Genomic DNA, 12,595 nt, shown 5'->3' on the forward strand with positions numbered 1-12,595 from the left:
CTGTTTGAATATTAAAATAAAGTGCTGCTCAGTGGGTTCCTCAAGATTCTGCCCCCGGTGCCACTGCACCTGCTGCACAAGTGAACACACTGTTGTAGATGCCCCATAAATATAGACAGAGAGGGCAGTGGGGAACAATGTGGTGGTTTCTCCACTGCCGAATTGGGAACGGTAAGCCTCTGCCGGTGTCCCCTGATCCTTCATATAACAAGCATACTTCCCACCTCCCCGCTCCCCCCCCCCCCCACCCATGGCAGGGTATGAGTAGTAGTGAAATAAGGTTAATTTAAACCAGTAGTTTGTTAAACTTTACATACAATACATTATATTAAAAGGCTCCTTTTAAAATGACTCCGGAGCTGTAATCACTGTGCCCTATTTTCTACTAAGGACTTATAGGATAGGTCATGCCAATAGTAAGTGTACCCTGATACATAGTGCACCATAATGCAAAAAAAGGGGTGCATAGGGCACCCAGGATGACTTGGCAGCACTCTATATTGTCTTTTGTTGAAATTGTTCATGGAATTGTTTGACCAAAGTTTTAAGGTGTTTGACTATATTTCTCTAGATTTAAACTTAATGTTACTGGGTTATTATTTGATGGGATATGAATGTGAATATTATAGCCTTAGGTTTTGGGCTAACTAGGCTATGGACCCAATTCATTATAAAAGCTGTAACTCTGCACCCTTAAAAGTACACCTACATATGGGTGCACATTTACTACTTTAGAGAATCCACAAATCATCCTTTTTGTTTGTCTGGATAACTATTCTGAGTCTAGTCTGAAGAGGTCTGCAAGGAAATTCTTGGGGGTGCTGGGTTCAACAGATACAGGTCCAGTCCTTCTCACCCAGGCAAGAGGGCAGAAGGCAGCAGCACTTGAGAGCAACAGTCCAGCAGAGTGGCAGTCCTCAAAGCAGCACTGCAGTCCTTCATTGCAGAGTATTCACAGGTGGTTTCTGAGGTCCAATATATATACCCAGTTCTGCCTTTCAAGTGGGAGAAGCGTCTAGCAGTTTACCTTTGAAGTGTCCAGGCATCCTGCAATCCCTGCCCTGGCTCCAGACTAACTACTGGGGGGAATCAGCCCTTTGTGTGTATGCAGGACACAGCCTATTCGAGTGTAAGTAGGACTGTGCCCGGCTCCGCCCACCCATCTTGCCGGTGATGGCCCATCCAGGCACACCTAATACCTCTATTGTGTGTGGCAGTCTAGGAAGAATACACGAAGCTCGGCTATCAGCTGCACTCAGGCATGTGAGCTAGGGAAAGGCTACAGACACAAAATTGCTAATCAAAGAAAATATCTGCCAACTTTCTACAAGTGGAAAAAACCAAGTGCAACTCCTAGGTTAATTTGGGTATACTACTATTACCCTCTTCTGTTTATTATTTTCAGTTTTTTGCTATTTCTTATATGAAAAGGACACTTTACATATTGCTTTGTTCACACATAAAAACAATTATTTACAACACAAAACATTTTCGTAACAAAAAAACACCAAATTGTATATATACAGTTATTTGTTTTGCTATATACACAAAAAACAAGCATTCATTTTCTTGCAAAGACAAGAGTCACGTTATAGACTCAGAGTTTAGATAGACAGTTAATGATTGAAATCACAAATTAATAGACAACTAATTAATGAAATCAAATATTCATTCCAATGGAATAGACCATAAATCAATTTCAGTCTATTAGAAAACTGATGTCTAATCTCTTTTACGCCAACGCGTTTCAAATCCGGTATGTTCACTCAACGGATTCTCATCAGGGCTCTGTCTTTATAGATTTATCTAAAGGTGTATAAAACAAAACTCATTTTAGCTTCTTTGTCTGTAGTTTTTAGACTTCCATCTGACTATTGTCAATGCCACTAATATTACCTATTTTCCAGTGGTCGCCCGTTCGCAAGTACTATTGTGCTCTTGGCTGAATTGCTTTCACTCTGCACCTATAGGAAAATAGGGGCATAGTGACTTTTTCTATTTTATCCTGGCAGAAAAACGGGGGGCACATCTCTACTTGACATACCTTTTTAGATCGAGTCTTTGCACTTTCAATCTCTTCAATTTACTTTTCAGTTATTGTTGGTGGATTACAGCCTACAAATGATAAGGCATTTGTTTTAGAAAAATACTCGCATTAGGTCGAAAGAGAAGACGCTCGCTACTCGGTAAGGCATACCTGCTCGGTGTCGCTTCCTGCTTGGGCTGCAAACACTCTTTTTCATTCAGCGGCAAGCGCTCGTCTTGCGCTTTTCGAGTCAGACTTTCGCTGTCCTCCTGAGTGAACAGTCGTTTCCCTAAGTATATAAAATTGTATTTACTGGCTTGCCATTCACGCTGCATCAAGGGAGGCACTACAGTTTCATGTCTATGGACTTACTTCGTATCGCGGCAATCCGGTGACTGACTCATCAGTCTGTGGATGCAGCGGCCATCTTAAGACGGTGTTTTAAAGCTTTCATTTGGCCGTAATTGTCGGCGGCCATCTTTTAGTGGGTTTGTTGTATACATAAGGGAACATGTATCATGTTAGGAGCGCCAAAAGGGTGAATTACCAATTTTGCTGGAGGGCTTTTTCGACCAGCGTTTTTAGCAATTTTTGCACTGGTGTTACCTTGCTGTGTAATTACTTCCTAGAGACATTATTCAGAGCGTACTGTAATCCTGCAGCTACAATCTGGATATTTCAGATAATGAATTGAGGCCAGTTAGTGCACTATTGAATTTCAATATCAAATACGCCGCCTTTTGTAGCAAGATTTTATCAGGAGCCATAGGTCTGGATTGTTGCAAAACATACAGAATTGACCATTTCAAGTCATTTTCAGTATGTTTGTTTTCAATAAAATGTTCCACCATAGGGGCGGTCAACACCTTATTCTTCAATCTTGATTTGTGTTGAGTTATGCGCGTATTTACTTGCTGTGTTGTCTTACCTATGTAAATTTTTGCGCATGGACAGGTGATGACATACACAACATTGCGTGTCTTACAGTTAGAGAAACTCAAGTGGTTCCACCTTATGCTTCCATGTTGGAATTCCTTCCCTTCTATTGTTGTCCCACAAGCCGCACAAGAACCGCACTTGTGGTGCCCTTCAATGGGTTTTAGCTTCCATTGTGACAATAGGTCACTCTTGGGCTTTGGTAATGCAATATCTGCCCGTACTATTTGTTGCCCAATGCTTTTATTTTTCCGGTACGCAAAAAGCGGACGCAGAAACGGACAATCCAAATTTTCTAGTAAGTGCCAGTTTTTTAGGACTACCTGTCTCAGTTTATTGGTGTCAGGCCCAAATGTAGTGACACAGACCAGACGGTCCAGTTCTGTTTTTTGTTTAGTCTGCAACAAGCATTCGCGAGGCGTATACCGCGCCCGCTTAAATGAGTGCTTCAACAGTTTTTTAGGATATTCTCTGTTTTCAAGCTCATTACAAAATGTGTCAGCATGCCTTTCATATTCAGACAACTCTGTGCAGTTTCTTCTGATGCGAAGCAGTTGGCCATACGGTAAGTTGGCCTTCAAGTTCCTAGGATGGGCGCTTTGATGGTGCAGCATTGTGTTTTTATCAGTCTTTTTTCTATGAAGAGAAGAGACTAACCTTCCGTCTGTGCAGGTGATTATATGTGGATTTCTTTTTGAAACCCTTTGTGGTGGAAGCACTTGAGTTTCTCTAACTGTTGTGTATGTCATCACCTGTCCATGCGCAAAAATGTACATAGGTAAGACAACACAGCAAGTAAATACGCGCATAACTCAACACAAATCAAGATTGAAGAATAAGGTGTTGACCGCCCCTATGGTGGAACATTTTATTGAAAACAAACATACTGAAAATGACTTGAAATGGTCAATTCTGTATGTTTTGCAACAATCCAGACCTATGGATCCTGATAAAATCTTGCTACAAAAGGAGGCGTATTTGATATTGAAATTCAATAGTGCACTAACTGGCCTCAATTCATTATCTGAAATATCCAGATTGTAGCTGCAGGATTACAGTACGCTCTGAATAATGTCTCCAGGCAGTAATTCCACAGCAAGGTAACACCAGTGCAAAAATTGCTAAAAACGCTGGTCGAAAAAGCCCTCCAACAAAATTGGTAATTCACCCTTTTGGCGCTCCTAACATGATTCATGTTCCCTTATGTATACAACAAACCCACTAAAAGATGGCCGCCGACAATTACGGCCAAATGAAAGCTTTAAAACACCGTCTTAAGATGGCCGCTGCATCCACAGACTGATGAGCCAGTCACCGGATTGCCGCGATACTAAGTAAGTCCATAGACATGAAACTGTAGTGCCTCCCTTGATGCAGCGTGAATGACAAGCCAGTAAATACAATTTTATATACTTAGGGAAACGACTGTTCACTCAGGAGGACAGCGAAAGTCTGACTCGAAAAGCGCAAGACGAGCGCTTGCCGCTGAATGAAAAAGAGTGTTTGCAGCCCAAGCAGGAAGCGACACCGAGCAGGTATGCCTTTCCGAGTAGCGAGCGTCTTCTCTTTCGACCTAATGCGAGTATTTTTCTAAAACAAATGCCTTATCATTTGTAGGCTGTAATCCACCAACAATAACTGAAAAGTAAATTGAAGAGATTGAAGGTGCAAAGACTCGATCTAAAAAGGTATGTCAAGTAGAGATGTGCCCCCCGTTTTTCTGCCAAGATAATGTAGAAAAAGTCACTATGCCCCTATTTTCCTATAGGTGCAGAGTGAAAGCAATTCAGCCAAGAGCACAATAGTACTTGCGGACGGGCGACCGCTGGAAAACAGGTAATATTAGTGGCATTGACAATAGTCAGATGGAAGTCTAAAAACTACAGACAAAGAAGCTAAAATGAGTTTTGTTTTATACACCTTTAGATAAATCTATAAAGACAGAGCCCTGATGAGAATCCGTTGAGTGAACATACCGGATTTGAAACGCGTTGGCGTAAAAGAGATTAGACATCAGTTTTCTAATAGACTGAAATTGATTTATGGTCTATTCCGTTGGAATGAATATTTGATTTCATTAATTTGTTGTCTATTAATTTGTGATTTCAATCATTAACTGTCTATCTAAACTCTGAGTCTATAACGTGACTCTTGTCTTTGCAAGAAAATTAATGCTTGTTTTTTGTGTATATAGCAAAACAAATAACTGTATATATACAATTTGGTGTTTTTTTGTTATGAAAATGTTTTGTGTTGTAAATAATAGTTTTTATGTGTGAACAAAGCAATATGTAAAGTGTCCTTTTCATACAAGAAATAGCAAAAAACTGAAAATAATAAACAGAAGTGGGTAATAGTAGTATACCCAAATTAACCTAGGAGTTGCACTTGGTTTTTTCCTCAAAATAGAGGATCCAGAATAAGTGTGCAGTTGGCATCTTGTTTTTTCAAGTATAACGTATGGTCCAGCCGATTGCACGTCCCAGGACCTAACTCCCCTGTTCTCAAACTTTCTACAAGTGGCATTTTCAAAATTGTCATTTAAAATCAGACAGGAATTGTCATTACAGTTCCAAAGACACCAAACCTGAATTGATTACTTACGCCTATTGGGAAATTACAGATTATTAAATGTATTAAGGTATCTCCAATGTTCTCCTAAGGGAGAGGTATCCCTTGCAGTACTGAAAAATGAATTTCAGGGCTTTTCACTACCAGGACATGTAAAGCTTTAAATCCCAATTCTTAAACACTGCATCCTTCCCTGTGGGATCTTTAGAGCCTACCCTAGGGGTGACATATGTAATAAAAAGCAATTTTTGGGCCTGGCAAAATTATATATTTTGCCAGGTCGACCTGGCAGTTCAAAACTGCATACACAGGCTGCAATGGCACGCCTGAGACGTGTTTAAAGAGACTACGCAAGTGGGTGGCACAATAAGTGCTGCAGACCCATGTGTAACATTTAATTGGCTGGCCTTGGGTACATGTAGTACCACTTTACTGGGGACTTCTCAGGAAATTAAATATGCAGTTGGGGATAAGCCAATGCTACCATGTTTAAAGGAGAGAACACAAGCACTTTGTGCACGTTACTACTGCTAACCAGTCCTAAGTTTGGCAAAAACGAGTTAAGCAAAAAAAAAAAGTGGAGGGTAAAGGGAAAAGTTTGAGGATGACCCTGCAGAAATGGCCAAGTCCAACATCAGAACAATTCCATCTAACAGAGCTTCTCAGAGAGTGAAGAAGCATTCTATTTTCATTGACAATATAATTACTAAAGTCTTTTTACTCCCAAGGACTGTTTAGTACTCTCCAGAAGAAGTTGAACACCTCCGGGTTTAAAAAGCAAAGAGCATGGTATCTCCCTGGGTGAAGAGAACTTCTCACAGTAATGATAACCTGCTCTGCTCCAGTTTCTACTTGTCGTAGGGGAGCTCAGCTCTTGTCATGGCAGAGCCTGGAGTGTGATTTATTGACACATGTCAGGGGCAGTAACCGTGTCCGTGCTCAGATCTTTAAGCCTCCTTGTTTAGCTCCCGCTACTAGTTCTACTGGGGGAAGCCTTCATTGGAATGTACCAGTCAGTGGTGCGTGTGTGATCAGTGGTTTAGGGAGGTGACCGACTGCTTGTTGGTCAATGTACAGTATTACAATTGCTCCTCAAGGACACCTCATTGATTATCCATCACTCATTGATTAACCATCTTGTTGGACATCCATTTCATCTCACACCAGGGTTTTCAGAAAAAAAGAGAACAGAAGTTCAAATGTAAATTAATCAAAAATGAACTAAGGTAACAAATATCACTACATCCGTCTTTGTTCGGCTGTAGCCTCAATACACGTGTTAAAGGTGCTTAATCCTCTGCTAGAATACCTCACATTACAGGTCAATGGCCATTTGTAAGCCCCACAATCGCATATAAGTATGACCACCTAGGGTGGGAATGAGTTACGGCTTCAACACATATACTGCATTTGACCCAGGTTTTTACAAGCCAATATATAAATATTTAAAAGGTAGGAATATTGGTGCCGGGAATGAGTTAGGTTGTCGCAAAGCCTTCCGTGCAGTACCTCTTCAACTGCTTAACTCAGTTTCATGAAGTCTAATTGGACTGCTGCACCTCCTTGTCTATCACACTAGTAGCTTTCAAGAGAGGAAATCTGATTGGTCGAGAGGGATTTGTCTTTGAGGCGCGCCTGCTGGCTTTTGGTGGAGAGACTTACCTCTTTTACTTTATACCTTGTATGATGCTCTTTTTGTTGATTCTCTTGTTCCTCAGGGTGTTGGTGTCAAGTGCACTTGGACAACAATTTCCGCAATTACTTGGTTTGTTTCGAAAGGAAAAAAGCCTTATCAGATTCAAAGGGGTCTTAAAGTACTTTTTTGGGCTGGTGTCTACTGGACTTCCACGGCACGTGCCGGCACTTGGACAGCACTTCACCAAGGCGCTTCGTGAGCCTGGCTTGCATGCCTAGGGCTGATGTTTAATATTCGCCCTTTGCTCGTAGAACACAACTCTCGGTCAGTGATTGAAGTGACTTCAGAGCATCGACAGGGCAACAAACCCTCAGAAGTGAGGGATCTGTCTTTGTACATGGTTTCTCATCCCACATGGACCATTCTAGCCTCATCTGGTGTGGACAGTGTAGCATCCGACCAGCCCAGGTACTCGCCAATAACCACGCCACACACAGAGAGTAGCTGTACACGTCTTCATTCCGCTGTGTGTAATCCAGAACTCAGCATTCTAAGCCTGCCTTCAACTCATCCCTCCAACGCTTACGTCACAGGCCTATGGTGTACAGTGTGAACCAAAAGAGTTCCAGCGTTCTTTTATTTAAAATACACTACAGAGGGTGAGGTGTTGGGTGGTCCTCAGGACAGGAAGGTTGTGGTGAGTGAGACTGGTGTGTTGAGACCGCAAGCCAGAGACATGTAAACCCTAGTCCACAATAACACTCTCTCCGGGATGGGCCTTACAGAGCCTGATCAGGACTGAAAAGTGTGTGGGATGATTCCAAGTGACCAGGAGGTAACTAATGCTTTTCTGTTGTGTTTTTGTTCTACCTCTAGGACATGCAGAGAGCTTTGCGCAGGTAGGAATTGATTCACATGTTTATGTTTGTAGTTTTGTGTAATAAACACTGTGTAAGTTCAGACATGACAGCTCTTTACGCAAATAAATGCGTTAGCCATCCTTGCTATTAAACCAATCTCGTTTTCCTTCTAATTAAGTATCAGCAAGTTATGTTATGTTATAAGCTGTTTTGTAAGGCGCTCAATTACTACCGGAGTATCCTGGCGCGGTATACCGCTGGGGAACCCGTCCTGGCTTTCCCTGTGGGATGGTCCCTGCTGGGAGTCCCCAAGGTGGAGCCAGGCATCCCCGGCGTTGATGGGGCCGTTGTGGAGATGAGGCAAGCTAATGCCCAGAGTGGCCGAGTGTGATCCCTGGTTAGAGTAGGCACCGAGGCGAGAATTATCGAGTCCGCTGACCCTGGTCCACGACCCTGCCGCGTCGGGAATTGAACCCTGGTCCCGGGCCGACTCCTGCTTCCGGGTCTGCCGCCTCTAACCAGTGAGCCACACCACTCCACAAGTACAGTTAGAACTAGTATAGAAAGACAGAATAAGGCAAAAAATATGGATCAAATTCCACCCAGAGTAAAGCCCAGGGTAATGCAGAGACATCCGAACACAGTTGTCTATTTGCATTTCCAAGTGACTCGGTAGCCTCAAAAGCATGTTGAGAGAGGGAGGTATCCAATATTGGAATGTAATGGTAAAAGTCCTACATATTTGTCCATCTATCACATTAGCAATGCGTGTGTAAGTGGTATTTTTCCATATATGATACAGACTAGTGCCAGGAAACAGCTTTGTCAACGAGGCAGATTATAACTTTCTAAAAGAATATTCTTCTCCCAAGCCTTCAACTAATTTCATCACACTGCTGTACGCCTCAGCCTCTCCACTTAGCGCCAAGAAACCGCTGGTGAACGTGCGCTCTACAAATCCCCTTTATCGTATCATATCATATATCATCCTTGTGCCACCCACTAGAGTGCACCCTTGTGCCATCCTTCTGCCCCATGCAAGAATGCATCCTTGTGCCATCCTTGTGCTACCTGCCTGTGGTACCCTTGTGCCATCCTTCTCCCTCCTGCCAGAATGCAACTTTGTGCCATCCTTCTGCCACCTGCCAGAGTTCACCCTTGTGCCATCCTTCTGGCTCATGCATGAATGCATCCTTGTGCCATCCTTGTGCCACCTGCCTGTGGTACCCTTGTGCCATCCTTCTCCCTCCTGCCAGAATGCAACTTTGTGCCATCCTTCTGCCACCTGCCAGAGTTCACCCTTGTGCCATCCTTCTGCCTCATGCATGAATGCATCCTTGTGCCATCCTTGTGCCACCTGCCTGTGGTACCCTTGTGCCATCCTTCTCCCTCCTGCCAGAATGCAACTTTGTGCCATCATTCTGCCACCTGCCAGAGTTCACCCTTGTGCCATCCTTCTGCCACCTGCTAGAATGCAACTTTGTGCCACCCTCCTGCCACCTGCCTGTGGCACCCTTGTGCCATCCTCCTGCCAGAATGCAACTTTGTGCCATCCTTCTACCACCTGCCAGAATGCAACTTTGTGCTATCCTTCTGCCACCTGCCAGAGTGCACCCTTTTGCCACCTGCCAGAGTGCACCCTTCTGCCACCTGCCAGAATGCACCCTTGTGCCATCCTTCTGCCACCTGCCAGAGTGCACCCTTTTGCCACCTGCCAGAGTGGTACCCTTGTGCCATCCTTCTGCCACCTGCCAGAGTGCACCCTTCTGCCATCCTTCTGCCACCTGCCAGAGTGCACCCTTCTGCCATCCTTCTGCCACCTGCCAGAATGCACCCTTGTGCCATCCTTCTGCCACCTGCCAGAGTGCACCCTTTTGCCACCTGCCAGAGTGGTACCCTTGTGCCATCCTTCTGCCACCTGCCAGAGTGCACCCTTCTGCCATCCTTCTGCCACCTGCCAGAGTGCACCCTTCTGCCATCCTTCTGCCTCCTGCCAGAAGGCAACTTTCTGCCATCTTTCTGCCACCTGCCAGAGTGCACCCTTGTGCCATCCTTCTGCCTCATGCATGAATGCATCCTTGTGCCATCCTTGTGCCACCTGCCTGTGGTACCCTTGTGCCATCCTTCTCCCTCCTGCCAGAATGCAACTTTGTGCCATCCTTCTGCCACCTGCCAGAGTGCACCTTTGTGCCATCCTTCTGCCTCATGCATGAATGCATCCTTGTGCCATCCTTGTGCCACCTGCCTGTGGTACCCTTGTGCCATCCTTCTCCCTCCTGCCAGAATGCAACTTTGTGCCAATCTTCTGCCACCTGCCAGAGTTCACCCTTGTGCCATCCTTCTGCCTCATGCATGAATGCATCCTTGTGCCATCCTTGTGCCACCTGCCTGTGGTACCCTTGTGCCATCCTTCTCCCTCCTGCCAGAATGCAACTTTGTGCCATCCTTCTGCCACCTGCCAGAGTGCACCCTTGTGCCATCCTTCTGCCTCATGCATGAATGCATCCTTGTGCCATCCTTGTGCCACCTGCCTGTGGTACCCTTGTGCCATCCTTCTGCCTCCTGCCAGAATGCAACTTTGTTCCATCCTTCTGCCACCTGCCAGAGTTCACCCTTGTGCCACCCTCCTGCCACCTTCCTGTGGCACCCTTGTGCCATTCTCCTGCCAGAATGCAACTTTGTGCCTTCCTTCTGCCACCTGCCAGAGTGGTACCCTTGTGCTATTCTTCTGCCACATGTCATAGTGCACCCTTGTGCCATCCTTCTGCCAACTGCCAGAGTGGTACCCTTGTGCTATTCTTCTGCCACCTGCCAGAATGCACCCTTGTGCCATCCTTCTGCCACCTGCCAGAGTGCACCCTTCTGCCACCTGCCAGAGTGGTACCCTTGTGCCATCCTTCTGCCACCTGCCAGAGTGCACCCTTCTGCCATCCTTCTGCCACCTGCCAGAGTGGTACCCTTGTGCCATCCTTCTGCCACCTGCCAGAGTGCACCCTTCTGGAATCCTTCTGCCTTCTGCCAGAAGGCAACTTTGTGCCATCCTTCTGCCACCTGCCAGAGTGCACCCTTCTACCTCCTGCCAGAAGGCAACTTTGTGCCATCTTTCTGCCTCCTGCCAGAGTGGTACCCTTGTGCTATCCTTCTACCACCTGCCAGTGTTACCCTTGTGCCATCCTTCTGCCAGCTGCTACAATGTAACTTTGTGCCATTCTTCTGCCACCTGCCAGAGTGCACCCTTGTGCCATCCTTCTGCCTCCTGCCAGAAGGCAACTTTGTGCCATCCTTCTGCCACCTGCCAGAATGCACCCTTGTGCCATCATTCTGCCACCTGCCAGAGTGCACCCTTGTGCCATCATTCTGCCCAAATGCAACTTTGTGCCATCCTTCCACCAGCTGCCGGTCGGTGGTTTCATTGTGTGGCATCTGTTCCTCTTTCCTTTAGATTCCAAACACTGAAAGACATGAAGCAGCGACTAGGCTCGAAGGAGCAGGCGAAGATCCTGCGCTATTTCGGTGAAGAATCTGCTGAGATTCAGGAAAGTATCATCGAATCCTTGGGTGAGTAAACCCGGCATGAACTTCACTGCAACATCTGCTGAGACCCTGTGTTCACCTGCCGCATGGCGGACACCACTTGAGCATTGTCATGAACCTTGGACCAGGTGGACATCTTAGCAAGACTGAGCCTGTGTGTGTTTGTTTATTTTTATTTTTTTATTTTGATATAAGTATTTTCCGAAAAGAGATGTCTATTTAAGCAGGCAGGTCAGATAGTAGCTTTGTCACCACGGGGTGTTGGAAGGGGCCCCGTCCCAAGCTGGTCCTTCCCAAAGAGCAGCCTCCTCGTGGTACCCGGGTCAAGCATGTATTGTAATGTGAAGACATCTAACATGGGCTTCGATTGGAATTCACAAGGGCATATTATCAAGCACATTATCGCCGCTTTATCCGCAGTTTCCTGCCGATAAAAGTGGCAATAATGTAACGCCCGTTCTTGATAATATGCCCCTTAAAGCCTAAAATAGCCCTGATTCCCACTTTCAATGCTGGTCTTCTACACGCTTCCTGGTTCCTTGCCTGCATGGTGCAAAGGCATGCATGGGGAGCAGTTTTATCCAGCACCCAGCAGTTCATAAACCTCAAATACACACAAAAACCTGAAGTAAACTCACTGGGTGCTTAGGCTTTCAAGGAGTGAAATCTGGATCCCAGGCCCATCAGGGCTCCAATCTACTACCACAGCATCCCTGCCGGTGTGCAACCCACCCAGAGGAGGAACCTTACTCTGAGAATGAACAAACTCTGGAGCACTCTCTCCAGACTAGTCTGCTCCATCACAGGTTCTTAAAAAAGGGCTACACACCCTGGTCCACCTCCCCACCCACTCCCAGTTCTAGGACCACAACTTCCCAGAGCCAGATGAGCTGACGCCCCCGAAACAACGAACCCTAAATACAGACCAGCAGGGATGGTCTTGGAATGGAGCAAGGACAGCTCTCTAATCCTTACAGTAAACCCAGCGCCTACAACCAATAGATGGCCTCAAAGAGCTATGGGCAAAGTACA

The 12,595-nt window shown here is 45.5% G+C and overlaps 1 protein-coding gene and 2 long non-coding RNA genes across 4 annotated transcripts in view; 2 read left to right on the forward strand and 1 right to left on the reverse strand.

The window, feature by feature from the left end:
* LOC144774138 (E3 ubiquitin-protein ligase TRIM39-like) overlaps window positions 1–12,595 on the forward strand; it is an 87,652-nt gene that overhangs the window by 51,069 nt on the left and 23,988 nt on the right. The window contains exons 5-6 of the mRNA XM_078659158.1: window positions 8,046–8,068; window positions 11,472–11,587. Of these exons, the coding sequence (XP_078515284.1) occupies window positions 8,046–8,068; window positions 11,472–11,587 (139 nt within the window). The remainder of the gene's footprint in view (window positions 1–8,045; window positions 8,069–11,471; window positions 11,588–12,595) is intronic.
* On the reverse strand, window positions 1,896–2,333 carry LOC144773636 (uncharacterized). Its single transcript, XR_013600040.1, has 3 exons — window positions 2,198–2,333; window positions 2,045–2,115; window positions 1,896–1,964 (listed from the first exon to the last, which is right to left on the reverse strand). It is a non-coding gene; the product is annotated as an uncharacterized LOC144773636 (long non-coding RNA).
* Window positions 4,258–5,016, forward strand: LOC144772147 (uncharacterized). Of its 2 annotated transcripts, XR_013599672.1 has the most exons (5): window positions 4,258–4,296; window positions 4,380–4,497; window positions 4,580–4,650; window positions 4,731–4,798; window positions 4,889–5,016. It is a non-coding gene; the product is annotated as an uncharacterized LOC144772147 (long non-coding RNA). The 2 variants fall into 2 exon arrangements; XR_013599671.1 differs by lacking the exon at window positions 4,258–4,296 and having other exon boundaries at window positions 4,303–4,497.

This window comes from Lissotriton helveticus, chromosome 8 (genome assembly GCF_964261635.1).
Source record: "Lissotriton helveticus chromosome 8, aLisHel1.1, whole genome shotgun sequence".
NCBI classification, from domain to species: Eukaryota; Metazoa; Chordata; class Amphibia; order Caudata; family Salamandridae; genus Lissotriton; species Lissotriton helveticus.